Below are 27,926 nucleotides of genomic sequence, written 5' to 3' on the forward strand. Positions count from 1 at the left end.
GAGTGCTCAGGCACGGGTAGCCATGACAGAGAGCAGAGAGAGAGGGACGTGCCCAGAGGGTGGCAGGAAAACACAGAAAGGCCCTCTTGTTTCCTATTAACCCTTCTCTGCACCTGTTCCCATCTCTTTTCGCCTTTCCAGACAGGGTCGAGGGAGATCAGTGGTCGCTCTTGGCCTCCTTACAGGTAGCCCTTGTCTGGAATTGATCTGGCTGGGAAATGGTAACTACATTCCCTGGAAAGTTTGGAGAGGAGTGACACCCGTTTTCTTTTGGCTGTAATTTTCTTGGGGCGGGGGGTTGTGACATTTCATTAAAGTAAAAATGTTCATCAACATTTTTTCATCTTTCTTACTTTCCTTTTTTTTTTTTTTTGGTTTCCACTCCCTTCTTTCCGTCCCCTCCCCCAGGAAGAAAGAGGGGGAAAGGAAAACAAAACATGAATATTTTTCATTTAGATTTGAATTAAACTGAATCCAAACTCTTCTTTTTCTGATTTTGAGGAAAAGTGATCATTCTGACCTCTGCCGTAGTGGAGAAGACAAACTGTCTGGTGGTTAAATCACCTATCCTAGGACTTGAAAGACCAATCTTCAATTTCCTGCCCTACTACCAGCTTCCTATGTGACCTAGGGAGGTCACTTAGTTGCTTTGTGCCTCAGTTTCTCATCTATACAATGGGCATACTAGCACTGTCCTCTAAGGGATGTTGTGAGGAAAGTATGCATTAAAGAGAAGTCTGAGAGGGGACAAGATAGCAGATAAAAGGGAGTTACAAGGAGGAGGGAGAAAATTTATTCTCTTTAGCCTCTGAAAATGGGACAAGAAGCAGTGGGCTTAAATTGCAGCAAGGGGGGTTCGGATTCCGCATTAGGAAAAAATTCCTGTCAGGTGGTTAATTGCTGGAATAAATTTGCTTAGGTTGGTTGTAGGCTCTCTGTCACTGGAGATATTTAAGAACTGCTTAGGTAAATATCTAGCAGGGATGATATAGATGGTGCTTGGTCTTGCTGTGAGGGCAGGGAAGTGGACTTGGAGATCTCATTGAGGTCTCTTCCAGTTCTAGTGTTCTGTGAGGTGTCAAGTGACCTAGAACCAGGCCGGCCTGCTGGGGATAAAGCCTGGAGAGAGAGCAATGAGGCAGCTGGAGGCTGGTGGGGCTTGGTGAGTCAGTGAGCCCTGGCTGCAGGACAAAGGGGCATGAATTCTGTTTAAGAGGCTAACCTAGGGTGTGCTATCTCAGAAGAAGTGCGGTGGCAGGAAGAAGACAAGATACCCCCACAAGGGTGGACTTTTGGGGCTTAGCAGAGAGCCAAGGCACCTTAGCGTTTGTCCGCCAAACTCCCTGGGCCCATGAAACTCCCTGAACTCACACCTTGCAGCAGCATCTGGAGATGGAGTCAGCAATTATTGATTCAATGGCCTTTTCACCTATCTCTGCCCTTGCTTCTCATTCTGAACTGGCTTATTGAAAGCTGAGGAAACACATCACTTGGGGATCTTGTCCCATACATTTCAAAATCTATGTTTACACAATGGCAAACGTCTAAACAATGAGTCGATACGGCTACTGCAAATCCAGATAGAAAAGTGGCTTAATTATATCTGCACCCTTTAAACCTGCCACTGACAAGATTATCATATTTGCATTAGCTATATTTGTTTTGTGTTGGTGGGAGAACAGAGAGCCTCAAACAGCAAACAACTGGAATTCAAATGCTTTTGGGGCCTGAAAAACACCAAGTCTGTCCAATATGGTGCATGATGGCCCTCAAACAAAACAACACAAGCTCTTTTGCATATAAATAAGGCTGGAAAATGAATGAGTTTTGCAAGTTAGGTGTATAAATACCAATATAACAGCCAAATGCTCTGCCTGCTATGACATATAATGTATGAAACCTATCCCTGCAAAATTTCTGTCCAAGCATCTATATCTTCGGGAAGATATTTCCGACTGTAGGGCCTAGTCCACTATGGTGTTACTACAATTTCACACTGAATATGTGTGACCATTCGTGAACCCCTAAATAACTCTTCATAGAATCATAGACATATAGGGCTTCAAGGGACCTCAAGTGGTCATCACATCCAGTCCCTGGCAGGACAGAGGCAATGTAGATTATCCCATGAACATACCCATTCATGAATACCATTTAATGTTTGTTTATGAAAAGCTGAGCATTGGAAATATCCCCATACAGTAACAGACTCAAAATTTGCAAGGAAGACATGCAGGGAGTGAATTTCACATGTATATGGCTAGCCAAGTTGCCACCCCCCAGGTAGTAATACAGACCCATCCTACATTATCTACCTGGCTGTCATCAGTAGAGGAACGTGAATTCTGTTCCAGGAAGGATTTGGAAATCTTAAGATTTGTTTTTGTTCTGATTTAAAGCAATACCCGCAATATTCCTGCTAATTCTTAACACCTATGGGCAGAATGAATTTTGACTGCGCACCAAGGTATGTGCAGATCTGAACAACCAATAAAAACACAGGCTGCCTGCTGTGGGCGGCCATGATAGTGCTGCTAATCAGCTGGGCAGCACCTGAATCTCTCCTGGGGGGCTGCCCAAGTGCTCTGCTTCCAGGGAACTCTGCCCACCCCTCAAAACTTGAAATGAAACCTTAAAAAACATTCAAAACAAAAAAGCAGTAAAGTAGCACTTTAAAGACTAACAAAATAACTTATTAGGTGAGCTTTCATTGGACGGACTCATGAAAGCTCACCTAGGCTACCCCTACACTAACACACTACGTCGAAGTAGCCTATTTCGAAGTAAGGACATCGAAATAGGCTACTTCGACATGTATCGTCTACACGTCCTCCAGTGCTTGTGCCATCGACGTTCAACGTTGAAGTAGCGACGGAAAACGTTGAAAGGAGCCACTCCACAAGGGAATGCGGAGCGTCCACACACACAAGCACTCCCTGTTGAAATAAGGAGCCAGCAAAGCCCCAAGCTGCTCCCTTAAAGGGCCCCTCCCAGACACACTTGCCCTGCACAGCACAAGATCCACAGAGCCGACAACTGGTTGCAGACCCTGTGCATGCAGCATGGACCCCCAGCTGCTGCAGCAGCAGCAGCCAGAAGCCCTTGGCTAACGACTGCTGCATGCGGTGACCATAGAGCCCTGCAGGGGCTGGACAGAGCGTCTCTCAACCCCTCAGCTGCTGGCCGCCATGGAGGACCCCGCTATTTCGAAGTAGCAGGACGTGGATAGTCTACACATGCCCTACTTTGGCACTGAACGTCGAAGTCGGGCACTATTTCCATGTTCGGATGGGAATAGCGATTTCGACGTCTCACTGCATAACATCGATTTCAACGTCGAAATAGCACACGGTGCATGTAGACGCGATGCGTGCTACTTCGACGTTGTGCCGGTTACTTCAAAATAGCCGGCTAGTGTAGATGCATCCCTAATAAATTATTTTGTTAGTCTTTAAAGTGCTATTTTACTGCTTTTTTGTTTTGGTAGTATATAAACTAGCACAGCTTTCTCTCTGTTACTTAAAAAACATTGTTTTAAAAAATCTAATGATTTCATTCTGATCAGTTCTAAGCAAGTCCACCAGCTGCGCTAGTGGGAAGCTGGTTCTCCAGGTTCTGGGCAGCCTAGGGAACTGATGTACCAATTTAGATGGAGTAAGTTAGCCCAAAGATTGAAAGATGCTAACGTGACTCTGAAGCTGTCTGATATTAAATAGTTTTCAGCGAGGTTTGTTGTTTAGTACACAAAGAACTCAGCCTGCTTAGAACTATGGCAAACACAGCATTCAACATCCTTTTAACTTTTTCTTAAAGATACCAAAGCAAAGGTGAAACAGTTAATGCACTTGAAATATAAAGTATTAGCTAAGACTTTTTTTCTAACATCATCCTGGTCCCTTTGCTCTTTATCTGGAGCGAGTCTATAAAGGCAAAATCTCTTGTCTGACAGCCTGTTAGATGTTTGCAGCATTGTTGGAGTCATGTTAGTCCCAGGGTGTTAGAGGCAAGGTGGATGAGGTAATATCTTTTATTGTACTAACTTCTATTGGTGAAAGAGACAAGTTTTTGAGCTGCATGCAACCCTGCAGAAGAGCTCTGTGTAAGCCAAAAGCATGTCTCTTTCATCAACAGAAGTGGGTCCAATAAAAGATATCAACCCCTCCTCCTGCCCTCAGTCTGTCTCATCTCTTAGAGGATAATACCTGCCTTTTAAGAAAAAAAAAATTGAAAAAGTTAGTTGAGTTTAGCTGGAGCTGTGTTGTAGCTGTTGCTTTTTAATCTCGCTTCTGAGAAGACAAAGCAAGTCGAACACACACGAACAGAGAAGGAAGAGAACAGCAAAGAGAAAAAATGCAACATTTCCTCTCTGGTGTTGGCTTTCATTTGCAACCTCACTGCTGGAAAACACAGGGACACCACATGATTTTGTCAGAGACCTGACAAATTTGGGCCAACATAAGGCATTGCATATAATTTCCTCTTTCTGGTCACAGGCCTATGGCAATATTGCAAAATCTACAGATAAGCCAGACACTTCTTAGAGTGAGGCCAAATGGAGGCTAAAGCTTGGTCTGTACTAGGCAGGTAAATTGATTGCAGGTACACAATTCTAGCTAGGGAGCTGCGTATCTAGAATCAACTTATCTATAATCAACTTACCTGGCTGTGCATACAGAGAGAGATCAATGGGAGAGTTTTCCCATCCACCTCCCTTACTTTTCATGATATCGAGGAGTACAGGGGTCGACTGTCAACCCCAGATTAATAGAGATTCTCAAAATCAAACTGATGCACGAAACTGAACTCCTAAACAGGTCGATCTTCCCTATATATAGACAAGTCCTAAGAAAGAGAAGAAATAAGGTGAAGAAGGAAAAGAACACACAGGAAGTGGGGGTGACAAAGTGTCAAATGCCAGGTAGAGTTCAGGATTCAGCTGAAGCCAGTGGAAGTGGTGACGTTATCTGTGTCGCTTTCTCTGGCCTGGCTTGGTCATGTCCATTTTAAGGATTAGAATGAAGAAAGTCTGGTGTCCCAGGAGATGGTGAGGGTGGCTGCCAGAAAATTTCCAAACACTTCTAATTATCATCCTTTGTTACCTGCACTGTGGTTCTCTTAGAGTTCCCTCTGAGCCTAAGGTCTCATTGTGCTAGGTGCTCTGCAGACACATAAGCCTCCCCAATGTTCCTGCGAATGTTTTTCTTCCGTATGCAGATTTTTTCTACCCATGTGTGGAATAATTTTATGTGCACTGAGGTATGTGTGGATGTGCACCACCAGGAGAAACAAAAACTCTAGATGTGGGTGCTCTGCTAATCATCCAAGTGGCATTTGAATCTCTCCCAAGCAGCTGCACAAGCACTCAGCTGAAAAGGAACAGTGGTCATGAGCCACAGAGGTTACAGTCTGAATACATAAGACAAAGGCTGGGAGAGAAAAGGAGATGTACATCATAGAATCATAGAACACTAGAAATGGGAGGAAACCTCAAGAGGTTATCAAGTCCAGTCCCCTACCCTCATGGCAGGACCAAGCACCATCCAGATCATCCCTGTTAGATATTCATCTAACCTGTTCTTAAGTATCTCCAAGTATGTAGATTCCACATCCTCCCGAGGCAATTTATTCCAGTGTTTAACCACCTTGACAGGAAATTCTTCCTAATGTCCAACCTAAACCGCCTTGCTGCAATTTAAGCCCATTGCTCTTGTCCTATTTTCAGAGGCAAAAAAGAATAATTTTTCTCCCTCTCCCTTGTAAAACCTTCTTAGTTACTTGAAAGCTGCTACAATGTCCCCTCTCAGACTTCTGTTTCCAAACTAAACAAACCCATCTATCCATCTACGGCTATAAGTGCCTCTCCATCTAGTTTTCTGTCTGTCAGTGATACTACTAAAGTGGCTAGTGTGGTAGATAACTAGATGGCAGTGCCACATCTTGATCTTTAGACCATGTGTGACTGACAGGACACATCTTATACCCATGCTGTACAAAATTTGCCATTCATTCCCCCTCCCACACCTTTCTTCTGTTTGTTCCATGGGCTTTTTGTCAGTCTCACATCTGTATAATCACAGCAAAATGTTTGCAAATGCAGGCTCAAATCCTCAGCTGATGCAAAGTGGTTTCTCTCTGCTCATTGCAGTGCTACTATGCTGACTTACTCTAGCTATGGATCCAGCCCCACTGGGTTTATGCAACAGGAAATTAAAGCATTGAGGGGAATAAACCTAAAAAAATTCCTTACTGCCATTTTAAGGAACACAGGTCACATTTCCTATGCAAATAGAGGAGAGCTCAGTAAAAGCTACTGAAATGCTAACTAGCCTCTGTGACATTCAGACTGGTAATGTGTGCAGAGAGTATTGCCCATGGATCTCAGGATGTCACCTCTTGTTCCCTGGGCCTGCATAAGGATGGAGGGAATTTCTTTAGGCCAGCAGCATCTGACACAAAGGGGAAGCAGCGATGTGTCTGTTCTGGACAGCTGGAAAGTGTTGAAATAACATCCACTATGATATGGAGAGAGCTTAGTGTCTGTACATCAAAAGGCTTTAGGACACGAGGATTCACAAGTGTTTCTGCTCTCCTCAGGCCTCCAGCTACTAAAGCACTGGTGCGTGTTTAAAATTAAGCCTGTGTGTCAGCGCTTTGTCGAGCCAAGCCAGCGTAGAACATTTCCTGGTGCAGAAACATTCTGCCCCACATGCCTGTGATAAGCCCTCCGCTGCAGGGGCACGTGCCCAATAGAAGCAAGGGACTGAGGATTTCATTTATTTAAACAAAACCACCTTTTTGCATGCGCGGCAAGGGAGCGAGAAACACAACTTGTTCCCGGAAGAAAGCACAACTCAGTCTCCAGCCAGCTTAGGTAACAGAGGAGAGTGCAACTAATGAAGAGTATTAGAGGACCTGTGACAGAGTCAGGCCAAAGGCTACAGAAGAGTGAGCCTATTGGCATCTGAGTAGTGTTTAGTGAGTAATGCTAAAAGATTCCCCACCCCCACCCCCCGGGGTGATCCACAGAGCTCAGGAACCCAAATAATTAAGGGGAAAACTGAAAGGAAAACAGGGACAGTCATGGAGGTCATAGGATTAAAACAAGGGAGCTGGAGATGGACACTGAGCAGAGAGCCCCAGAAGGTGCCTACTGGTCCCCAAAGGCATTGAAGGAACCAGTGGACACCATCAAGAGGAGCTTTGCCTGGATGCATGAACAGATAGAAAAGAGAAAGTAGGTCTGTCAGTCACAGTCTCCTGCCTCAGCCAATCTCCTTGCACTGGTCTTATAATTGGCCGTAGCCAGGAGGAGGTTGATGGGAAGGTTCTGCAATTTTGTGGGACCATGGATGGGGTGTGCAAAGATCATTAGGCATGAGGAGAAGGGCAGCCAGAATCACAACAGGAGACTCCAGAGGAGCCAGAAGAGGGGCTGTAACCTGGCGCGTGCGAGATAGATATGCACCAGAGTCTCCCTCAAGCCACAAAAGGAACACGTGTTAGGGACAGGCATAGATCATGTAAACTACAAGTTACATGAGTGCCATGGAGGATCCCCCAGCCAATGTCCTGAGCAAGCCACGGGACCAAGATGGAATACAGACAGGCCCACCAAATGATAGAAGAGAGAGATATTAGCTCTTGACTGAACAGGTGTCTGTTCCCAGAATAAACAAGCAAGGGCAGACCCAGAACCATCAGGAACCTGTTAGATGCAATCCGGACAATTAGGCCAATTAAAACAGCTGGATCCGTTTAGGAGGCTGGTAGACTCAAGGGAACCACTTTAATCAAGATAGCTGGAGCCAATGAAGAACCACCTGAGCCTGGTTTTGAAAAGTCTTCTCTTCTGCTGGCTCAGTTGCTGGGTGAGCAGTGGAGGAGACGAGGAGCTGTGGAGAGTCTGAGAGGACCGAGTGCAAGCAGGTACTCAAGGGATGAGCTTGCAATAAGGAAGGTGCTGGGGACCGCTGGGGGAAAGTGGCCCAGGGAATCTGAAACTGGAGACTCTATTAGTTCAGAAACCGAACATGCTATAGCCAAACTCCAAAAGCAGTCCTTGGATGACATAAGACCACAAGGCTCACATCTCCAAGCCTGAAACCAGAATGAGAAGATGCTCTACAACGATGGAACTCAGAGTTCTCCTTTGATGTTTAGGAAACAAATGCCTTGGTGATTTACTAATAAATTAAGCCAGACTCTTGCATCACTGCAGCTATCTCAATTGACACCAAAGCCATGGAGGAAAAGCCACTTCTGGAGTTAAGGTAGCTGAGGCAAATCTTTCTCATGTAGAATGCTCCCCAACTAGCGCAACTGTTGCACTGTCATACGCACATGTCTTATGGACAATGCAAACCATCGCTTGCATTGTGAGATTAGTTTGACTTTTACTCATTTTGTTTTCTATAGGTGTCTTCTGGCGTTCCTCACCATAGTGTCGGGGTTTGCTACATGTAGTATCCATCATCCTAAGGCTCATTTTTTTGTCGCTTCACTTCCTTTCTGTAGGTGGAAGCACACCTCCTGGCATCACTGCACCTGCTGTGCCTAGCATCCCATCCCCAATCGGGGTGAATGGTTTCACTGGCCTCCCACCGCAAGCTAATGGGCAGCCCGCCGCAGAAGCCGTATTCGCTAATGGCATTCACCCTTATCCAGGTAAGCCAAATCATCCTGACTCTCAGACCCAGTCATTTTCCATGCTATTGAGACAGGCTGGTCCTGAGACCTGTATCTGATACACCCTCATTTTCTGAGCAATAATATCCTGCTCCAGCATGTTTCTCACTGCCATGAATGCTGCCTTGTACATGAACACTAAGGTCAGGAGATCTCATGTGGTAAGAAGGCCTCAAGAACATGTGTCTCTCCTGCATATATGTGCAGCCAGGTCAAGCTGAAATCAACCTGGCACATGTGTGGCAGTTCTCCCAGGTGTGCCAAAAGAGGTGTACCAAAAGGGGACTTTCTCCTAGGTGATGATGTAGGCGCTGTGCTGAGCCTGGCTCTGCTGAAGGTTATCACTTATATCTCTTATTGCCCACACTTCCCGATCTCTTCCCTGAATTCAGTTGTGTGCGGAAGACTGACGGAGTAAGGAGCACACTGTGGAAATCTGTCTTGATGGGATGGGATGGAATGGGATGGAACTGACGCTCAGCTAGCCAGCCCTATGCATCTTGCATTGCAACCAGCAGTGGTCTACCCAGGGCCTTTCACTTGATGGCTCACTGACCCACTAGTCATGTCCCTGCTTAACTCACATAACTGTCCAGGAGACTGAAATCCTTTATGCATCCACAGAACTGGTCCAGCTCCACACCCCAAATATGGTTCAACCCTGCAATGGAGAGACTGTCTGTAGGGTTGTAGATGAGACCAGTTTCCATAGGCATCAAGATATTGCCTATTTGGTATGACTCACACATAGGGTGACAGCTACGAGATGGTGTTTTCTTCAGGTTTTGGCAGTCTATAGTGAATGGGAGATAGTAAGTGAAATTATGTTCAATAACTTATAAGGTACAACCATGGCTGTTATCACCAAGGATGTGGCAACATCTCATGAGGCCCACCTGTGCAGCTAAATTTTTCCGATGTGTGGTTATCTCCCTATATCCATCCTTCCCTCCTCAAGCTGCATATTTCCTGGCAAGACGTTTCTTGCCATTTTACATACAATGAAAAAAATGATTTAAATAAATGTTACTAATTAACGCTAACCACCAGCTGGTGTAGGGATGTTTTACCCTGGAGCACTTGGCGATTAATCTGGCCTATTAGAAAGTTGAACACCCAGTCAGTACTTCATCCAATGAGCTTGCCTCACATGTTGCAAAAAGCACTCCTTTCATTTCAGCCGTTCTCTTGCATTAGGTGAATTTAGCCTCCCTGGGAACTTTATGGATCTACAGAGGAATTGGGGCAGGGGAAGTTTGAGGTGATAGACACAGGGCCGAGCAGACAGTTATTTCAGTTTCGTGGCCGAACCAAAAAAATCTAAAAAGATTTTTTTATTCTAGGTCAAATGAAAATGTTTGAGGTTGCATTACATTCCATTTCCTCGTTTTTCTGACACACATACACACATCCTTTCCATAGTTCTTTGGCTTTCTAAATTGAACTACATTTCTAAACCTAGTGTAATTCTCAAGTAGTTTGGTCACGTGATCTAGTTGCTAATTTTAGCTGGTCTGAATATTGATGTAGGTCTGTCATGGTCGCATCTGGAGAAGCAGAAGCCTTTCGATATGCAGGTTCGGTTTTGGTTTTGACATGAGACCGAGTAAAAGCTGGTGGCACCTCTCCAGTTTTGTGTGAGTTTGGTGTCTTATTCAAACCATCAAACTGAAGCTTAAGGTGTGTGAATCCAGGCAATGGTAAAGTTTGCTCAAGCACCTAAAATGGGAGACAGCACTTGCCACTCACATTTGGTTGTGATCCCTGGTAGTACTGAGTGAAGTTCACCTTTGTTCAACTTCAGTAATTTGACTAATGTGTTGATTAAGCCTATTGAATTATTAATATTAAGGAGTCCATTCCTACCACCATTCCAGCTGGACTAACATAGAAGTTTTCAGTTCAGGCCCATTTGATTAACCCTGGCAGTGCTGCTTTGTGCGTGTTTTTGGGGGATACAGGGAGTTGTGAATATTGTTTTATTCCTTGATGGCCCTGGCAGGACAAGAATTCCTTTTGTATCACAATCTTCACTGCTTGCCTAGCCCAGGCCTCTGGCTACATAACTAAATAAATTTCTAATTATTTTACCAGGGAAAGCCCATACCTTGCATTAAGGAAAAACAGTTTTCTGAAATTCGATCAAGTTTCACAAAATCCAACAATTTCTAGTTAGCTCTGGTCAGGAATTTATTGACAAAACATCTTATGTTGGGAAATGCCCATTTGTCAAAACTGAAATATTTCATGGAGATATGTCAGCGTCTATGAAACTCTTATTGGGAAGGATTTCTCAGTGGCAAGATGAAATTTCTGGTCAAATCAAGAGAAAGAAAGGTGGCGTTTGTGGGTGTTGGTGTGGGTGTGTGTTTGAGAAAGAGAGAGAGAGAGAGAAAATACTCTTGGCTAGTGAGAGTGCAGGAACACAGCTCACAACCAGGCTGGCCAATCCAAGACAGTAAGGAGTGACATGGAAACAGTATGGCTGTGTCTACATTAGAGTTTTGTTGACAGGAGTGGCCTTTTGTTGACATAACTCAGGGAGTGTCTAAGCTCAGGCTCAGGGACAATTCCTAATCTTTAGTCATTGCCACACAGTATCATTGAGGCCAAGAGCTTAGCAGAATTCAGAAAGGGATTAGACACATAGATGGATAATGAGAACATCTACGGTTATATTAGAGTGGATAAAAATGGATAAAGACACAAAACCTCATGCTTTAGAATAGAATCCAACAGCCTGGGGTTGGGAAGAAACATTTAGTGTTCAGCAGCTTATTCTATTATTGATCAATATGAGATATTTTGCACGCTCCTGTGAAATATCTGATAGCAGCACTGTCTCATAATCTGGTGGTGCTATGCACAATAATTCTAATTAAATATTAAAATGGGATAGATAACCACATCTACAGGCATAAAGTCCACAGATCCCCACCCCACCGCATAATATGTATGTTCACAGCCCCTAACAACATTTCTGCACTCAGCTTCTACCAGGCTCCAGATTACCACATAATCCTGACACAAAAAGTCCAGGAATAGCTATTTATTTATTTATTTATTTATCTATTTATTTAACCACAGGCATAGTACTTTGTGACTTCCAGTTGAGCTCTCAGTTACTCTTCTGTAAACTCTGAATAACTCCATTGTGGGTTTTTACCATTGTAACGTTTTGACAAAATTTGACCTGCTCCCTTCCTTGCATGAAAAGAGCAAAACATTGAGCAACTGCTATCTTTGATCAGGGCTTAGCAGTCCCTGGCATGGGTGCCAAGAGTGGCACATGAGCCAATTTTCATCATGCCAAGAGGGAGTTCAGCCCTGCCCCTCCGCCCCCATGCAGCCAGGAGCTTGATCAAAGCCGTGCTGCCTGTGGATTAACAAAAGACTAGCTAATGCTACCAGGCACCACTTAAAGGGTGAAGCTCTGCATCTTATTTATTAATGAAGCCATTGTAAGTAGGACTGTTAGTGACTTTAAAAAGTGTCACTGGAACTTGGACCAGACATAGGTCAAATTTCAACACTCCACCTCAGAAAGATTGCTGACCCCTGCTTTAGATACACATAGTCTGGAGTGTCAGAATGAATGTAAATTCCATTCATCATGCAATCTATCTACGGATGGATGGATCGATCGATCTGTCTATCTGTGATTCAGCCTGTCTGTCAGTCTGTCACATCTAAATGCCTCGAGCATTCCACCAAAAATCCTCAGTCTTTGAAACATAAAGGCAGAATGACATCATATAATTATCTTCCTTTTATTTTTGTTGACTATCTTCCTTCAAGGCAGACCCCAGAGCACACAGTCGGAGTAGGAGTGGCACACACATCTGAAAAGATAGCCTCTGATTTTCGGTTGCTCCTTTTTACCATCCTCTCCTCTGGGGCAGGCAGAGGGCATGATCTCAATAGCATTGAAGTTCAGGTTGAATTTTTAAACCCACTGTGTTTGAGCAGCTTTGGGAATTAGGCACTGTGTGTGTACCCGCAGCTGCTTGTCAAGTGTGTTCTCCACTCCAAAGCCTGCATCTGCACCACTCTGTACTGTTGGGACGGAGCAGTGGCTCCCACTGCTGATCTGTCAGCTGCAGGCAAGCCTGGGCAGAATTCCCTGGGCTGAGGTTGTCTCTCAAACAGGGGTTCTGTCTGGGGAACAAATATTTTCCTTCCCTTTACACTAATCTAAGGCCATATGGGGGCATTGCTCTAGTTTATCTGCTAGCCCTTTGGCCCTGCGGCGTCTCAGTTCAGAGCACTGTGAACGTGGCAGGGTGTCATAGCATATAGCAGCAGGAAGGCCTAATCTTTCATGCCACAAGATTCTGAGCAATGTCACAGCAACCCCAGAGTACTCACCAGCTCATGCTAACCGTAGTGACAGACCGCACTTGCCCAACGAGACATCGTTCCAGAGGAGATGAGAGCCGAGGGATCAGGGCTTCATTTACAGGAGTATATGACGTGAACAGAAAGATACTGACCACTTTATGGGCTAGATTCTGTTCTCCATTGCATCACTAGCAGCCTGGGCTGCCAGTAGAATCACACTGCATAATGCACAGCAGAAGTTGGCCTGAGATAGCTACTGTTAAACCTGGCCTGTGTTCCTAATAGCTCCACTGCATGGGATAAAATCAGACAGGTCCCATTCATTCACTACTTCTCATGCACAAATGCAAGGTTGCTGTTAAAAATGGGACTGAGGGTTCTGAAGCACACAGGTGAGCTTGCAAAATTTATGCCGGGCCTCTTGCCCAACATTTTAGCGAGAACGTGAGAAAGCATTCCAACCCACCAGCTCACTAGAGGTAAACGCGCATATTCTTGGGCTTACCCAGCACTGATGATTTCTCATGAAAGCCATAAAATATTTTCAGAGAGGTAGCTGAATTAGTCTGTATCTTCAAAAACAACAAGAAGTCCTGTGGTACCTTATACACTAACAGATATTTTGGAGCATAAGCTTCCATGGGCAAAGACCCCCTTCTCTATGTAAAAGAATAAATGGACATGAATCAAACATCAGGAACAGTAACACACAAAAACCTGTAGGAGAACACTTCAATCTCCCTGGACACTCAGTAACAGATTTAAAAGTGGCAATCCTACAACACAAAAATATCAAAAATAAAATGCAAAGAGAAATTTCAGACCTGCAATTCATTTGCAAATTTGACTCCATCAACCAAGGATTGAACAGAGCCTGGGAGTGGTTGGCCCATTACAAAAGCAGTTTCTCCGCTCTTGATGTTCACAACTCCACGTTAGCAACTGACAATGGGCCACCCCCCCCCCAATGAACTGATTTATTTTCTCTTCTCTTCTCTTGATGTTCACAACTCCACATTAACTGTCGACAATGAGCCACATCCACCCTGACTGATTTGACCCTGTCAGCTCTGGCCCTCCCCTTTACTGAGACTCCCTCTTTAAAGCCTTCTCTGAAACTTCCCCCCTCAAATATGCCAAATTTATGCCATATTTGCATTTTCGACTTACCTCATTTGCATGCCTCTTTCAAAAGAGGAATGCAAGTGTAGACGCACCCATAGGCCGTTTCTACACAGGCCACTTCCTTCGCATGCCAATACACAGAGTGAAACATGTTAATGAGGCACAGATGCAAATTCCCCGTGCTTCATTAGCATCTTTCACTCCGTGTACTAGCATGCCACTTCTGAAGGGAGTGGCCTGTGTAGGAACGGCCATAGTGTACAGATGTTATTGCACTAGTGTGTGAGGTGTGTGAATGGTCACCTCAGTACCTATGGGGTGGTGATGGGGGACATTTTCAAAATCACCCTTGTGTGGTATTTCTATTCCTACATTCCCAAGGCATACTTGGAAATCTCCACCCACATCTTCTGTGGGACTCCAGAAGGCAATAGGATTTCACACTCCTGTGCTGGCCTGATGTTATATCAAGTGGTCTGGAACAGTGTTCCTTAAACGATGTTCCACGAAACACTGATTGTCCATGAACAACTCACAGGTGTGCCAAAAGCACCTGATACCTTTTTGATATCATACGCTGACAGTATATATTTTCTGTTATTAAAACCAAATACAATGTTACTTCTTTATTGCTATGATACCTGATTAAATTACTTCATTTTGGTTTTTCTGTTTATGTTGCTGTTTGGGTTTTTTGGGGGGGGGTTGTTTTTGATTTTGTTTTGTTTTGTTTTTTTGTCTGACAACAATTTTGTGAAGAAAATTTTCATAGGTGTTCCTCATAAAAATACTGTAGCTTGCTGTTCTGTGATCTCAGAAAGTTTAAGAAACACTGGTCAAGAGCAATGTAGTGCAGTTCCCAGTCTACAGCAAATGGCTCTGATGATAACAGATCAGCATCGTTAAGGCAGAAAGTAGGGCAGGCTGCTTTGGGCGTGAGCCCAGGGGTGTCAAGACAATTGACTGGAAGTGAGAACCCGACAGAAAATAAGACATACATTTTTGACAGCAAGGGTAATTAACTTTGGAACAATTTAGCAAGGGTCATGGTGGATTCTCCAGGACTGACACATTTTAAAGCAAGATTAAATGTTTTTTTTCTAAGAGGTCTGCTCTAAGAATGTTTGAGGGGAAGTCCTAGGGCCAGTGTTCTGCAGAAGGTCAGACCAGGTGACCACAATGGTCCCTTCTGGCCTAGGAATCTGTCAATCTCTGAAGGCATGAAAGCAACATAAAAAGCCTGTGGGGAAAGTACTGGAGAGGTGGGTTAAACTCACAGGCAGTAGGGTCACCAGCAACCAGGCCACCCTTCAGCATGTGGAAAAGAGCACAGAGCTTCAGAGTGTGACTCCATCAGGATTTCTTTGGGGCGCTGGTTGTGAGCCTGGCACTGTCACCACTCAGGGGAAGGGCAACAAAGTGAGTACCCTTCGTGCCAGGGCACCATTTTGGAAGAGCCGGAGGGAGGTGTGGGCAACAGCTGTGTGTACCCGGGTTCCTGCTTGCTCTTATTCCCACTCCCCTGGCTGTCAGAGAGAGGGGGGAAGTACACAGCTCGCGTGCATGCCTCTCACTCCTGGCTGATGAGGCGAGGGACAGAGGAGTCATTCGGCAGATCTGTGTGCTTCCCCCTCACGCCTGGACAGTCAGCTGAGTTGCACAGCTGCTGCTCCTCCACGCCCTCCCGAAATGGTCCCCTTGCCTTTGTGGCTGGCATGGTGGATAACAGAGCATTTTCTGACCTTTCTCGGGAAACTGTAGTGGGAGACCTTGCTGCTCGCACTGCCAGCGTTTTCACCCAGCGTCATCTTGCACCCTCCTAAAATCATTTCTCTGGGCCGTTGCTCTATGTCACTGCCCTTGTCGTGTCCTGCCACTCGCTCCCCTACGTTCCTTGGCATCAAACACAAATGTCCAGCTCTCCTTTTCAAAGCCCTTTATCATATGGCCACATACATCCACCCTCAGACCCCACTGCAAGGTTGAGTCCCCCGTACTCTGCCTGACACATCAGCCTGGCTCACTGGCTTCTCCATTTCTCCATGGAGTTCTCTGGAACTCTTTCCCACGCCACTTCTTCCACATGGAAAAAGCCCCTGGTTAGAATGTGGAAAGAGCCCCCGGCTTGTCCTCCTCCCAGTGCCTCATGAGCACTCTCCTTTTCCATGATGCACACAGGAAACTGCAGCCTCATAATGGTTCGGCAGCTGGCAAGCTGTGTTCACTGTTCCTGATGGATGAAAATCTGCAGCCATGCTGGGGTGTCTGTCCCCCTGTCTCTCCTGACCTGTGCCCAGGCTATCCATGGGTGTCACCCATCTGTCAAGATGTGCCTTGTACACCCTTCAGGTGTGTTTGCACCGCCAGCAGCACCCGCCACAGTGGGCCTCTGAGCTCACTCAGCAGACCAGGACTCATGGGACTCAGTCTAAAAATAGCTGCATGGAATGTGATCTGAAGTTGCGTCTCAGGTTGTAGTTTGGGCTCTAAAGGGGTCTCCCGCCCACGGGGCCTCGAGGGTCCCAGCTCCTTCCTGACCCGCAATGCCATTGTTAACATTGTAGCACAAACCCCAGTATCCCGTCTCTCCCAGCCAATACGAAGGGTATGCCCACGCTTACCAGGAGATCGGCCCATTCTGGGTCGATCTTCCGGAGTTCAATTTCATGCGTCCGGTAAAGATGTGTGAAATTGATCTCTCTCGGTCTGGCAGTTGACTCCCCCTGGACTCCACCTGGACTCATGAGGAGGAAGGGAGGTCAACGGGAGAAACACTCCCATTGACCTCCCTCAGTGAGGACAGACCTTACAGTCGACTGCAGATAAGTTGGTTGCATATCTGCAGTTGACTGTAAGGTCTAGTGTAAACCAAGAGTTTGCTGCCATAGACTGTGTGTAGACACAACCTGTCATTTTCTCTTTGTTAGTACAGCACCTAGCACAAGAGGGTCTCAGGCTGGCTGTTTCTAGGTGCTGACACAATATTTATATATTTGAAACAAGCAATATATCAGGAGACTCGGCTTTGCCACTGACCTGCTATGTGACCTTGGAGAAGACTCTGCCACTGTTCCTGCCTCCATTCCATTACCCCTGTGTCTGTGTCGTCTGTAGTCTGGAAGCTCTTTCGGGCTCATGATGTGCTCGTACAACACAGCAGATCCCTGATCTCAGTCGAAGCACGCAGGCTTTGTCATAATACAAACAGTGAATAAAAAGGAGAATGCCCAGAGGCAACTTATATTAATTTAGAGCAGGTGGGACCTCTTGCCCCTTTGTTGTTCTATCCTGAACATATAAGAAGCCTGGTGCTCCAACCATTGCCACGTGGATTGAGAAGGGGATTTTCAGCCGTGCAGGGGAGAAGCTAAAGGACAGGTCCCTTGGGTCTCCTGAGAAATGTCTCAACGTGAAAGGCATGGAGGATGGGGTAGCATACCTTTGTCAACACAACATCCAGCCCCTATAAAGCGGAGCAAGAACAGAAAGCACAGGATCGGTCGCAGTTTTCTGCCGGATCAGCACATTCTTTCTGTTATTGCAGTTATTGTTGTGTCTGAATACCTAATTAATTACCACCGTAAACGCTGGCTTCTTTAATCACAGCATCAGCTGTCCTAATCAATCTTAATAATATGGAATCCGTACTATGGCACCCATGAATTTTAATCTACATAAATTTCGTAAGACCTCTCGCAAGCTTGTTGTACGAAATGATATAATTATGGATATAGATTAGGGCTGTAGAGAGTGATTTAAATTGGATTTAAGGAGAAGGTGACTGGAGTCCTCCCCCTCATTTATTTATTTATTTTGATCCTGACCTTGCAGAGAGTTTTCTTTTTGTAATTATTTTATTTCCTTCTAAAACTTAAAAAAAAAATAAAAACATAACCTAACACTGTGGCTGGCTTTTCAGAGCCTATCCCCCGCCCCCCACCACACACACACACTGTTATCATAGAATCATAGAACCCTAAGCCTGGAAGAGACCTCAGGAGGCCATCACGTCCAGCCCCCTGCCCAAAGCAGGACCAACACTAATTAAATCCTCCCAGCCAGGACTTTGTCAAGCCGGGACTTAAAAACCTCTAGGGATGGAGATTCCACCACTTCTCTAGGTAGCGCATTCCAGTGGTTCACCCCACTCCTGGTGAAATAGTTTTCCCTAATATCCAACCAAGACCTTCCTCCAACTGTAACTTGAGACCAGTGACCCTTGTTCTGCCATCCATGACTACTGAGCACAGCCTCTCTCCCCCACTGTTGTCTTGGATCCTTCCACCAAAGTGAAATCGCTGGCTCTTTTAGGACTACCTGAGGGTGTTCAGCAACCCAGTTGGCAGAATTTTTTTTTTGAAAAATCATAAATTCATTGATAAACACATTTTTTGAGAAACAAAGATTTTCATCAGTTCTGACTGAATTCAGCAAATTGTTTCAGACTAAAACAGAACAGGATTTTTTAAAAAATCAGAATGATTCCTTTTTAGCCCTATGTTGAGTTTTCACTTGTCAGTGACATTTCATTTAGATATGTACTTGTTTTATACCAAACCCCATGCTCCACCCCAAAGTGCAGGGTCAGAAGCCAAAGAAACCCACCCCGAATCGAACAGCAAAGAGGGCGGGTCATATGAGATGAAACAAAAAGTTTCATTCTACTCAGAATATGTTTTTCAGTTATTTTCCCCAATTTAAAGGAAGAATAACAACAAAAATAAGTTTCATTTGGAACCAAACCAAAGTTGTTTTTTTCCTTCATTTTTTTCATTCAATCCCTGAATTGAAAAATCAGTTTCTTGCTGAGTTCTGCTCAGCACCTAAACGATTGAAAGACCCCACTTAAATCAACCTGAATGGATTTCAGCAATCACATTTGCTTGGCAGCCTGTGCGCTGCATGTCTTTGCACCTGAGCTGGGACACTCAAACTGCAGTAGTCTGGCTACATTGGACCTCAGGGTCCAATACAAAGTCTATTAAAAACAAGAGAGCGACTTCCATTGTCTTTAGTGGGAGCTGGATTATCATAATCAACTAATCTTCCTCATCTCACCTACCCCAGTGTACCTCTATTGACTTCAGTTCAGCTTCTACTGATTTGCCCTCATGTTAAGGAGAACAGAATCCAACCTTTTTTGTACGTAGTCAGTTTAACATTTTAGCACCTCAACACTGGATAACTTGAGGCTGTTGTGTTTGAGTTACTGTTGCTCCAGAAGGAACACAATATTTATTACCTCTTTTTCAAAGCACTATTTTCACTTCATTTCTTGTTAAGAATATGCGTTAGATTCTGTAACCCATTTGTTCCTAGGGAAGCTAAATTTCAGGCCTTAGATCAGCTGTGTCCCTTTAAAAAGCAACAAATGTTATAGTGGTATGAGAGCTTCCTGACGGTCCTTTTAAAGTCCTGGGACTTTGTGCTGACTTTGGGAAGCTGCCCCTGGTTGTTGTTGTTGAATTTTTTTGTTTGTTTGTTTGTTTGGTGTTTTGTTTTTGGGTTTTTTTTGGTATTGGGCAGAAGATTTAGAAAGCGACATAAATGGATCTATTTTCTTTGGAAGACTAGGGAGTCATTTCTTTGAAGGATTTGGGAGTCATTTCTTGACTTCTGTCTAATGAATAAGTGCTGCCTTCGTTAAATTTATGTTTATGGTCGTAAAGTAGGTCATTGGCTTGCTTTATGTCTCCAGGTTAATGGAAGGTTATCTGCTATGGTCACCTTGTGTCATCTTGGCCAGTATCATCTTGCAAAAGAGTGATTGTAGCAAAGCAGAACTTTTCCCATAGAGATATGGAAATGATCAAATTAATATCAAGGCAATCTCTTTGCCTCAGTCTCCTGTCCAGGCTCTTGCCTCTTGCTGGCAAAAGTTACTACTAGCATCTGTCCTCACAGTGCACCTTTCTCTTGCATTTACTGGGCCAGATCCTCAGCCACTCTACATCAGCATAGCTCAGGTGGCTTTCAGCAGAGCTGAAGTGACATCTGCCATCAGTCCAGCCTCTCTCCAGTTCTAACGGACACCGATCTTCCAGATCCTCACCGTGTAAGTGACACAAGCTGAGATGCCCTTGCACATTGGCAGAGTAGCTGAAAGATCTGTGCAAGTCTTATGGCAAGAGAGTTTAATTGAAAGTGTGTCTAACTTACACTTCTGGGTGCACATCTCAGAATGTGACCTGTTATTTTCCAGTGCTGTCAGTCCAACACCTTGCCCCAGGCTAACTTCTGCTTACGTCTGGGTTGAAGCGAGAAGGCAGATCTACAGAAAGGAGAAGTGGGCAGCTCTACAGAAAGGGAAGGGGAAATGTCATGAGGTAGCAGAACTTGTCCGTTATCACCACTGAACCCCTGCCAGTATTACTGTTCCCTATAAGCTGAGGGCTTAGGCAGCTGCTCAGGAGAGATTCAGGTGCCACCTAGCTGATTAGCAGAGCACCCACAGCCACCTACAGCCGTCAATCCATGTTTCTATTGGTGGTGCACATCTGTACATGCCTTGGTGCACACAAAAAAATTATTCTGCCCATGGATGGGAAAAATTAGAGGGAAAGCAGGGCATGAGTAATATACTCCTATGTTAGGATACAGAGAATTAATTCATCCCCCCGACCCTCTTCACTCTGAATTTTAGCTAGCGAGACTAGCCCTATCCCAGCCAAAACCCAGGATCCAAACTCATCCGAACCCTGGGAAAATTAGGACCTGTATCTGGACTGTGCAGCTCAGACCCATCTTCAGTCTTAACTCCTGTTTCATTTCACTTTCAGGTTAATTGAGCTACAAGTTGGCTGCTTTATGCAGTTGCCACAGCTTTTGAGCTAAAGAAGCTAGGTCCTTTAGCTCAAGCCAGAGAAGCTTTCAGTTCCAGTGGTCCAAGGTTGAGTCCCTGCAGATTAGGATTCAGCCAGGGGCATAGAATCATAGAACAATAGAGCTGGAAGAGACCTAAAAAAGCCATCAAGTCCAGCCCCCTGCCCTCAGCAGGACCAAACCCATCAGATCAGCCCAGCCAGGGCTTTGTCGAGGTGAGACTTAAACACCTCCAGGGATGGAGACTCCACTACTTCCTTGGGTAGACCATTCCAATGCTTCACCACCCTCCTAGTGAAGAAGTTTTTCCTAATGTTCAACCTGGATCTTCCCAACCTCAACTTGAGACCGTTGTTCTGTGTTCCACCATCCGTGACCACTGTGAATAGCCTCTCTCCAGCCTCTTTGCAGCCTCCCTTCAGTAAGTTAAAGGCTGTTATCAAGTCCCCCCTCAGTCTTCTCTTCTGCAGACTAAACAGTCCCAATTCTCTCAACCTTTCTTCATAAGTCATATGCTCCAGCCCCCTCATTATTTTGGTCACTCTCTGCTGGACCCTCTCCCACGTATCCACATCCTTTCTATAATTGGGGGCCCAGACCTGCACACAGTACTCCAGATGCGACCTCACCAAAGCCAAATAAAGAGGGATAATCACTTCTCTGGATCTACTGGCAACTCTCCTCTTGGTGCAACCTAATATGCCATTAGCTTTCTTCACTGCTGTGGCACATTGTTGACTCATGTCCAGCTTCTCGTCCACTACAACTCCCAGGCATCTTTCCACTATTGATTTGCAGCCTTATGTTTTTTTCCAAGGGGCCTTGGCAAGGAATGAAGTAGTGAATTAAATTGATTTAATGGTACCTAAGTTCCACAGCTCCTTGCATGTTGCTCCCTGCAGGTCTCTATGAAGTGTGGAAATATGGGATGTGACCTTTCACCATGACTCTACTCCCTGGCTGGCAGATCTTACAGAGTGGCTTAAGGCTCAGTGCAGGCATTTTGGCAAAAGCACCTTCATCTTCCTTAACTGGCTTTAACATTCCAGGTCTTGATGCAAAACCTACTGAAATAGAGAAAATTGCCACTGACTTCAGAGAGCTTTGAGCTGGGGAGGGCTTCTCCATTTGAAACCTGGAGAGAACAGCATCCCCAATACAAGTGAGACACCCACAGCCAGAAGGTTAGATAACACTCATGCTAGCAAGTCTTCTAGAGGCAGAAGAAAATGATGAGCTCTAAAAGCTTCGCATGGGAGGGGTCAGAGCTGTACTCTGTTGTTCCGAACCTTTTCTATCAAAGATTTTTTTCTGTTTTGAATATTTAATCTTAAAAGGCTAAAAGTAATTTAAAATTAAGTTCCCTAAGCTGTTTGCCTTGGTCCTGCTGATGAGAATGTGGTTTATAGGCTATGTGGGCTTCCCACAGATGCTGAAGGCAGACCAGGGAACCTAGAACATCTGCATTGATTCCTATCTCTGCCACTGTGTGGCTGGGTGGTGGTGGAGGATGAAGTCTGGTTGTCAGAGATGATGAGGACCTTCTGTAAGGGCTGCCAGCACTTATCACCTCTGCCGAGCTGGCCATCATGAGCATCTCTGCGCCTAAGTGCACTTATCAAAGGAGGCTCCAGAGGAGAAGAGGGCAGAGAAAGATAAAGCCAGATAGCTGAGGATTCTTTGTGAAAGAGGGTGGAACCAAGGGGTCCCTGGCCAGCTGTCCTGGATCCACAAAGACTAGAAGCTCCAGAGTTCCCTGCCCAGGGAACGCCCCCCACACACACACTAGCATTCTGCCAGGTGAGCTGCGGAGGACTACCTGCCACACAGTACTACACCATTGCCTGGTGGCTGAAGGCATGTTGTCAGAATTGAGCCATCTCTGCAAAACATTTCTATTTTGATTCATTCAGAAATTCTCACCAAAAAAAAAAAAAAAGCTTCTCGGGTACGTTTCCAACTAGCTGTACCCCAACTATCTATCCAGCCCGCAGATGGACAGAGGGCTCTGTAACTGGCACCTTGCGCTCTTCCAGTGGTCACAAGGCTTTGTTAATACTGAGAGGTTCCACCTCATTCTCAAGGCATGGACTCAGCCATATTTGGAAGGGGAGGCGCATGGCATGATAATACAGTACTTACCCATTTTAGGTGAAGATAAACGCAGGCATATATAAATTAAGGGTGTTTCTATGTGGTACCGTTAGACTGTCTGATTGCCGCCTGTGGCTGAACGCTCAGGTTAACCTAGCGCAGGTGTGAGCATTCTCACCACTGCTGTGTCTTCCTTGTTTCTCACTCACTCCGAGGGCACAGATCTTGTTTCTTTGTGCTGAAACACTCCAGGAGCCTTCCCCAGGCAATTCTGTCAGTGACGAGAGAACGTGTTCCCTTAGTGGGGATTGTGGGAAGGAAAAGGCGGACAGCCACTGCTTGGGTGATCTCACCTGCATCCTTGCCCCAAAGTGGGATAGCGCCCGCCTGGACTAAAAGAACAGCTCAGGCCTTCACTTTACCTTCAGCTCTGTAGTTGAGCCTGGTTTCAAAGCACAAACTAGAATGTTCTGGAAGGGGGTGGATGAGGGGAGGTTGTGTGTGGATGGTCAGAGGGTTGGGCAAAAATGTGTGTAAGAGCACAGCGTAAGACCACAGTGTGGGAGTGTAAGCCCAGGGACCAAACTCAGCCTCCAACCTAACCCTCATTCCATCTACACATAAATTGTGCTAATCTAGATAATTGGTTCCAGAATACATGGGTCAAGTTAGGGCCCAGGGTCACAGACCTATTGTTCTGCAGTGTAGACACAGCCCTTCTGAGAATGTGCTCTTGGAATCCACAACAAGAATCCCATGGGCTGAATTTCTTTGTCCTTTGGATACTTAGATTGGTGGATGGTCGTGTTTTCCCACACTGCAGCATGCACAAAGGGCTGGCGTGGACACATTTTGCAATGGTGAGAGGAAGTCTGAGATGTGGTTGGGTATACTTGGCCTCAAATAAGTCAACATAAATGCTGAAGCCTCTGTCTCAGACTAAGGGTTCAGTGATTCCTAAACTGGGCTTATGAATCAGTGTAGATGCTCAAGTCCTAGGTTATCAAAGGTGGGCCTGCTAACTCAAGTTCTACGCCTCCTGGCCTGGGCACCTCAGTGAAGACACATCATCAGAGCTGGCTCCAATAAATCTTGCCATCAGCTCTCTGCTCTAAGCTTTGTCCAGTCTGACTTCTTATCATCCTCAGCATCCCTCCAAATCAGCAGCCCAAAAGAGCTCCTTCAGACTAACTCTGAAAGCTGTCCAGAGCTTGTCTCTGTCTTCTAAGATCTGTGCAACTTGCCGCTTCCCTTGTCCTGAGCCCTGGTGAGGTGAGTCCACTAGGAAATCCGGTAGACCTCCATTATAGCTAATCACAGATGGGAAGAGTAACACAGATGGCGGATACAGAGCTCTCCCAAAACTTAGTACCCCTCACTATCACATATTCATTGTCTTCCCTTAGTCTTATCAAGGGCAAGTGTCCTTTCTTACTAGACCTCCACATCCACTGCCCCATCTGAGCCCTGGCCTCCAGCCACACCTCCTTTCTCAGAGAAAGGAGACCAGGGAGTGGGGAAAAGGAGCTGCTCCCTAAGTGATCATCTTAAAAGTACAAAGCCTGGAGGGGCCACATAAATGTAAAACCGTGCAGCACCAATACATACAAAACTCATAACAAGAAATGAAATATTAGGGCCAAGATGACATTTGGACTGACGGTTCAGATAAGCTTTGCTTTAAATATTTTATGGCAGCAGATAAAGAGCTTATTCAACTCTTTTTTTTTCCATCAACCAGAGGAAAAAGAAGGAAAAACCCTACCAGCTCTGTCTCTACTTGAACTAAACTTCAAAGTTTCACAAAAACAAACATTTTAAGGGGAGTAGGAGAGTTTGTGTAGAAAGAAAATGCACTTTGAAGCCAGTCAGGTAACCGAGTGGCTTACACAGAGATTGGCTGCTTTCTCTCCTAAAGCTGTTGTCCAGCCGTGATATGTCCTTTGAAACAGCTGCCATATCCTGCCACAGCAGTGGCTGCATTTTCACAGCTGGTTAAATGAGATTTTGTAAAGGGCACAGGGAAGCTTTGGGGATGAAAGGAGTTTTTGTTTCCCTCTGCTCCCCATTTGTATGCCCGTGTTCATCGTCTCTTGTTCTATGCTAAGACTTGAAGCTTGCTGGGACAAGGACTGTCTTTTCATGCTGTGTTTGTACAGCCCCTGGCACAGGGAGGTCCTTGGGCCCTGGGGTGCTAGAGTAATACAATAAATAGTAGTTAGAAAAAGTTGGATAACTGGTAAAGTTAGAGATGGGCACCAGCACCAAAGTTGGGTCTATATCTAAATTTGTCTTCATACTTAGAGAAGATTTGGCCCTGAGTGTCTTGGTTCAGGGTTTCTCTAATACGGATTATTATAAAGAAAAGAATGATGTGTCTTCCAAATACAGTCATTTCACACCTGTCTCCCACATACAGCTCCTCAGTCTGACATCTGCATCACATGTAAGAAAAATTAAAAACACTCATTGAGCTCTTGACTCTTACCACAGTGCACTATGCCCACAGTGTCCATCTTGTGACCCTTGAGGTTGGGTAACATTCACACTACAACACACGAATTAAAGAGAGGCCTCTTTCTGAAGTCCTTTTCTTTCTTTGTTTTTTTTTGTTTTTCTTGTATACCTCCCCACCGCCGGGGAGAGGAATGAAAATGTTCCAGAGGGTAACGTGGAAAGATTATCCTGTGAGGATCAGGGCACTATTGGGAGTTTGGCTGTGTCAGAATAACTGATGTGTGCAGATAAAGATTAGATTCTGAAGCCACATTTTGCCAGGCAGCACAAGATGGAACTCCCACAATCCCACAGGGTGGGTTCTCCACAGAAAAATCTTTGCTGAGAAGTTCATCCCACTTTCAGAACCACAATCTGCTCAGTCCTGTGTCATTTCAGTCTCTCCCCTGCCCCTCCTCCCTCCAGTCCATCCCCAGGGGTTTGCTCAGTTTGATCTACTCCCTGCAACCAAAAGTTCACATCTAACTGGGGCTGACACAACCCTTCTCACTCGTGAGGAGGTAAAGCGAGTGTTGTGTGCTTTGCTGTGGGGAGCATGTACCGTTATCTGTTTGTGTGGATTTCTCTCTCCAGGTTCATCCATCCTGCACGCGAGACACTTGAGCGGGGAGAAAGCCCATGTAAATGTGGTATTTTAATACCTTTGTTCTCTCTCTCTCTTCTCTCCACAGCACAGAGCCCCACTGCAGCAGACCCCTTGCAACAAGCCTACGCTGGAGTGCAGCAGTACGCAGGTCGTTAGTATTAACACTTTCTCCCAATAAACCTTTCATGTCCCCAAAGCCTTGAATTTCTGAACATGCCCAAGGGGACTGGGGAAAGGGAGTTATTCCCAGGGGCAAAGGTTCATGGGCTTGTCTTTGCCTCCACAGCCCAATCCTGCTCTCCTTAAAGGGCCAGGAGAGACTCCTGTTAACTTCAGTGGGAGCTGGATCAGGCTTTACATTAGTGTGGAGAAATCATTGCAAATTTACACCACGGTTTGGGAAAGGAAAATCAGGCCTGTGGCTCCTGCAGCTTCCCACTTTCCAAGGTCACTGTGCAAATGTCTCCCTGGTCTAGTGGCTGAAGGAGGGGGCCAATGGCAGAGCCCCACTTACCCACTCCCAGCCTTCCCCCGGGCTTAGAAATTGGTTTCAATTTCCCAGCATCTTCCCTTCAAGTCCAGCCTCTGTTCTCCATCATGCCAGTGTCAATGCAAGTTGACCCCTCTTAAACTGATGGACTGACATGAGCTGGCATGACTGGGTGCAGAGTGCGTTCAACATTCCCTCAGGAGGTGACCCAAGCTACCACCATGAGGAAGCCGCAACCCCAAAGTCATTATTTCCTGTGGTAACTAGAGCGGTCGCAGACTCCCGCTGAGGAATGGCTATTATCTCATGTCAGGGCTGTATCTAGGAACTTAATTTAATTCTCCATGTAAGGCTTCATTTGCTGGTGTTTTAGTTATTGTCATTTATAGCTCGTGAGGTTTGATGGATGGGCAGCAGCTCAACTCTTTGAGCTGTTAATTAACCCCTCAGCACACACCCTTTTCCTCTCTCTCTCTTGGGCTCAGGCAGCCCTTACACTGCATTTCTGAAAGCCAGGCACATAATCCACTGGCTGTGGTAATAAATGGCTCCCCTCGTCCTTTAGGTGGGGAGCTGAGCGTGGTAAAATTGTTCCTCAGAGAGACGCTGCTTCCCCTTAAGGAGAGAGGGAGGTGTGAGCTAGTCTCTCTGATCATGTAGGAGGATCAGACTGAGGGTACCAGAGACCAGAGGTGGAGGGGGTATAGCAGTACGAAAGTCAATGTGCTGGGATAGTGAATGCATTTGTGTGAAAAAGAGGAGGGTTTGTGTGTTAGTCTGTGCGTTAGTCTGTCTCTATAGAAAGAGTATTTCTGTGGTCTCATCCTGCCACCTTCATGCCCTTTGAACTCCAATCAGAGTTTGGGGAATCCAGCTTCAGCCAGTCCAGGAGCCTTAGCCAGTCGGGGACCCATCACCATGGCAGCAGAACAGGCAAAAGGATGGAACAAGGCCCCAAAAGCCTGAGCGAGTCTTGTGCTCTGTGAAGCAGTCAGGCTGGGTTCCAGCAGAACAGACCACTTTGAGACCAAGCCTTTCCCTAGCCAAGCTGCCGTTGTCCGCTTCAGGCACAAATGCCATCCTTCAACACCTTCCCTGTGTTATGAAACACACAGGCCCAAATACTCACCCCAGATCCTCCCCGCAAGTGGCTGGACCCATCCCTTCTCTTTTGGTGGCTGAAGTCCACTGATCGGGTGGCAAGACTAGCTTGAAGTGGTGAGGTAACATGAAAGCCGCTGTAGGATATGTTTCCCAAAGTTCCCT

At 45.6% G+C, this 27,926-nt stretch overlaps 1 protein-coding gene across 47 annotated transcripts in view; it reads left to right on the top strand.

Annotated features, from left to right (window-relative positions):
* Positions 1-27,926, top strand: part of CELF4 (CUGBP Elav-like family member 4) — an 860,865-nt gene that overhangs the window by 789,424 nt on the left and 43,515 nt on the right. For 35 of the 47 annotated variants that reach the window (XM_074994371.1, XM_074994394.1, XM_074994372.1 and 32 more), the window contains 2 exons: positions 8,515-8,664; positions 26,256-26,321. In XM_074994371.1, coding sequence (XP_074850472.1) covers positions 8,515-8,664; positions 26,256-26,321 — 216 coding nt within the window. Of the gene's footprint in view, positions 1-8,514; positions 8,665-26,255; positions 26,322-27,033; positions 27,039-27,926 lie in introns of all 47 variants that reach the window. The other 12 variants (XM_074994377.1, XM_074994398.1, XM_074994380.1 and 9 more) reach the window with 2 other exon arrangements.

This window comes from Carettochelys insculpta, chromosome 5, assembly GCF_033958435.1.
Source record: "Carettochelys insculpta isolate YL-2023 chromosome 5, ASM3395843v1, whole genome shotgun sequence".
Classification (NCBI taxonomy): domain Eukaryota; kingdom Metazoa; phylum Chordata; order Testudines; family Carettochelyidae; genus Carettochelys; species Carettochelys insculpta.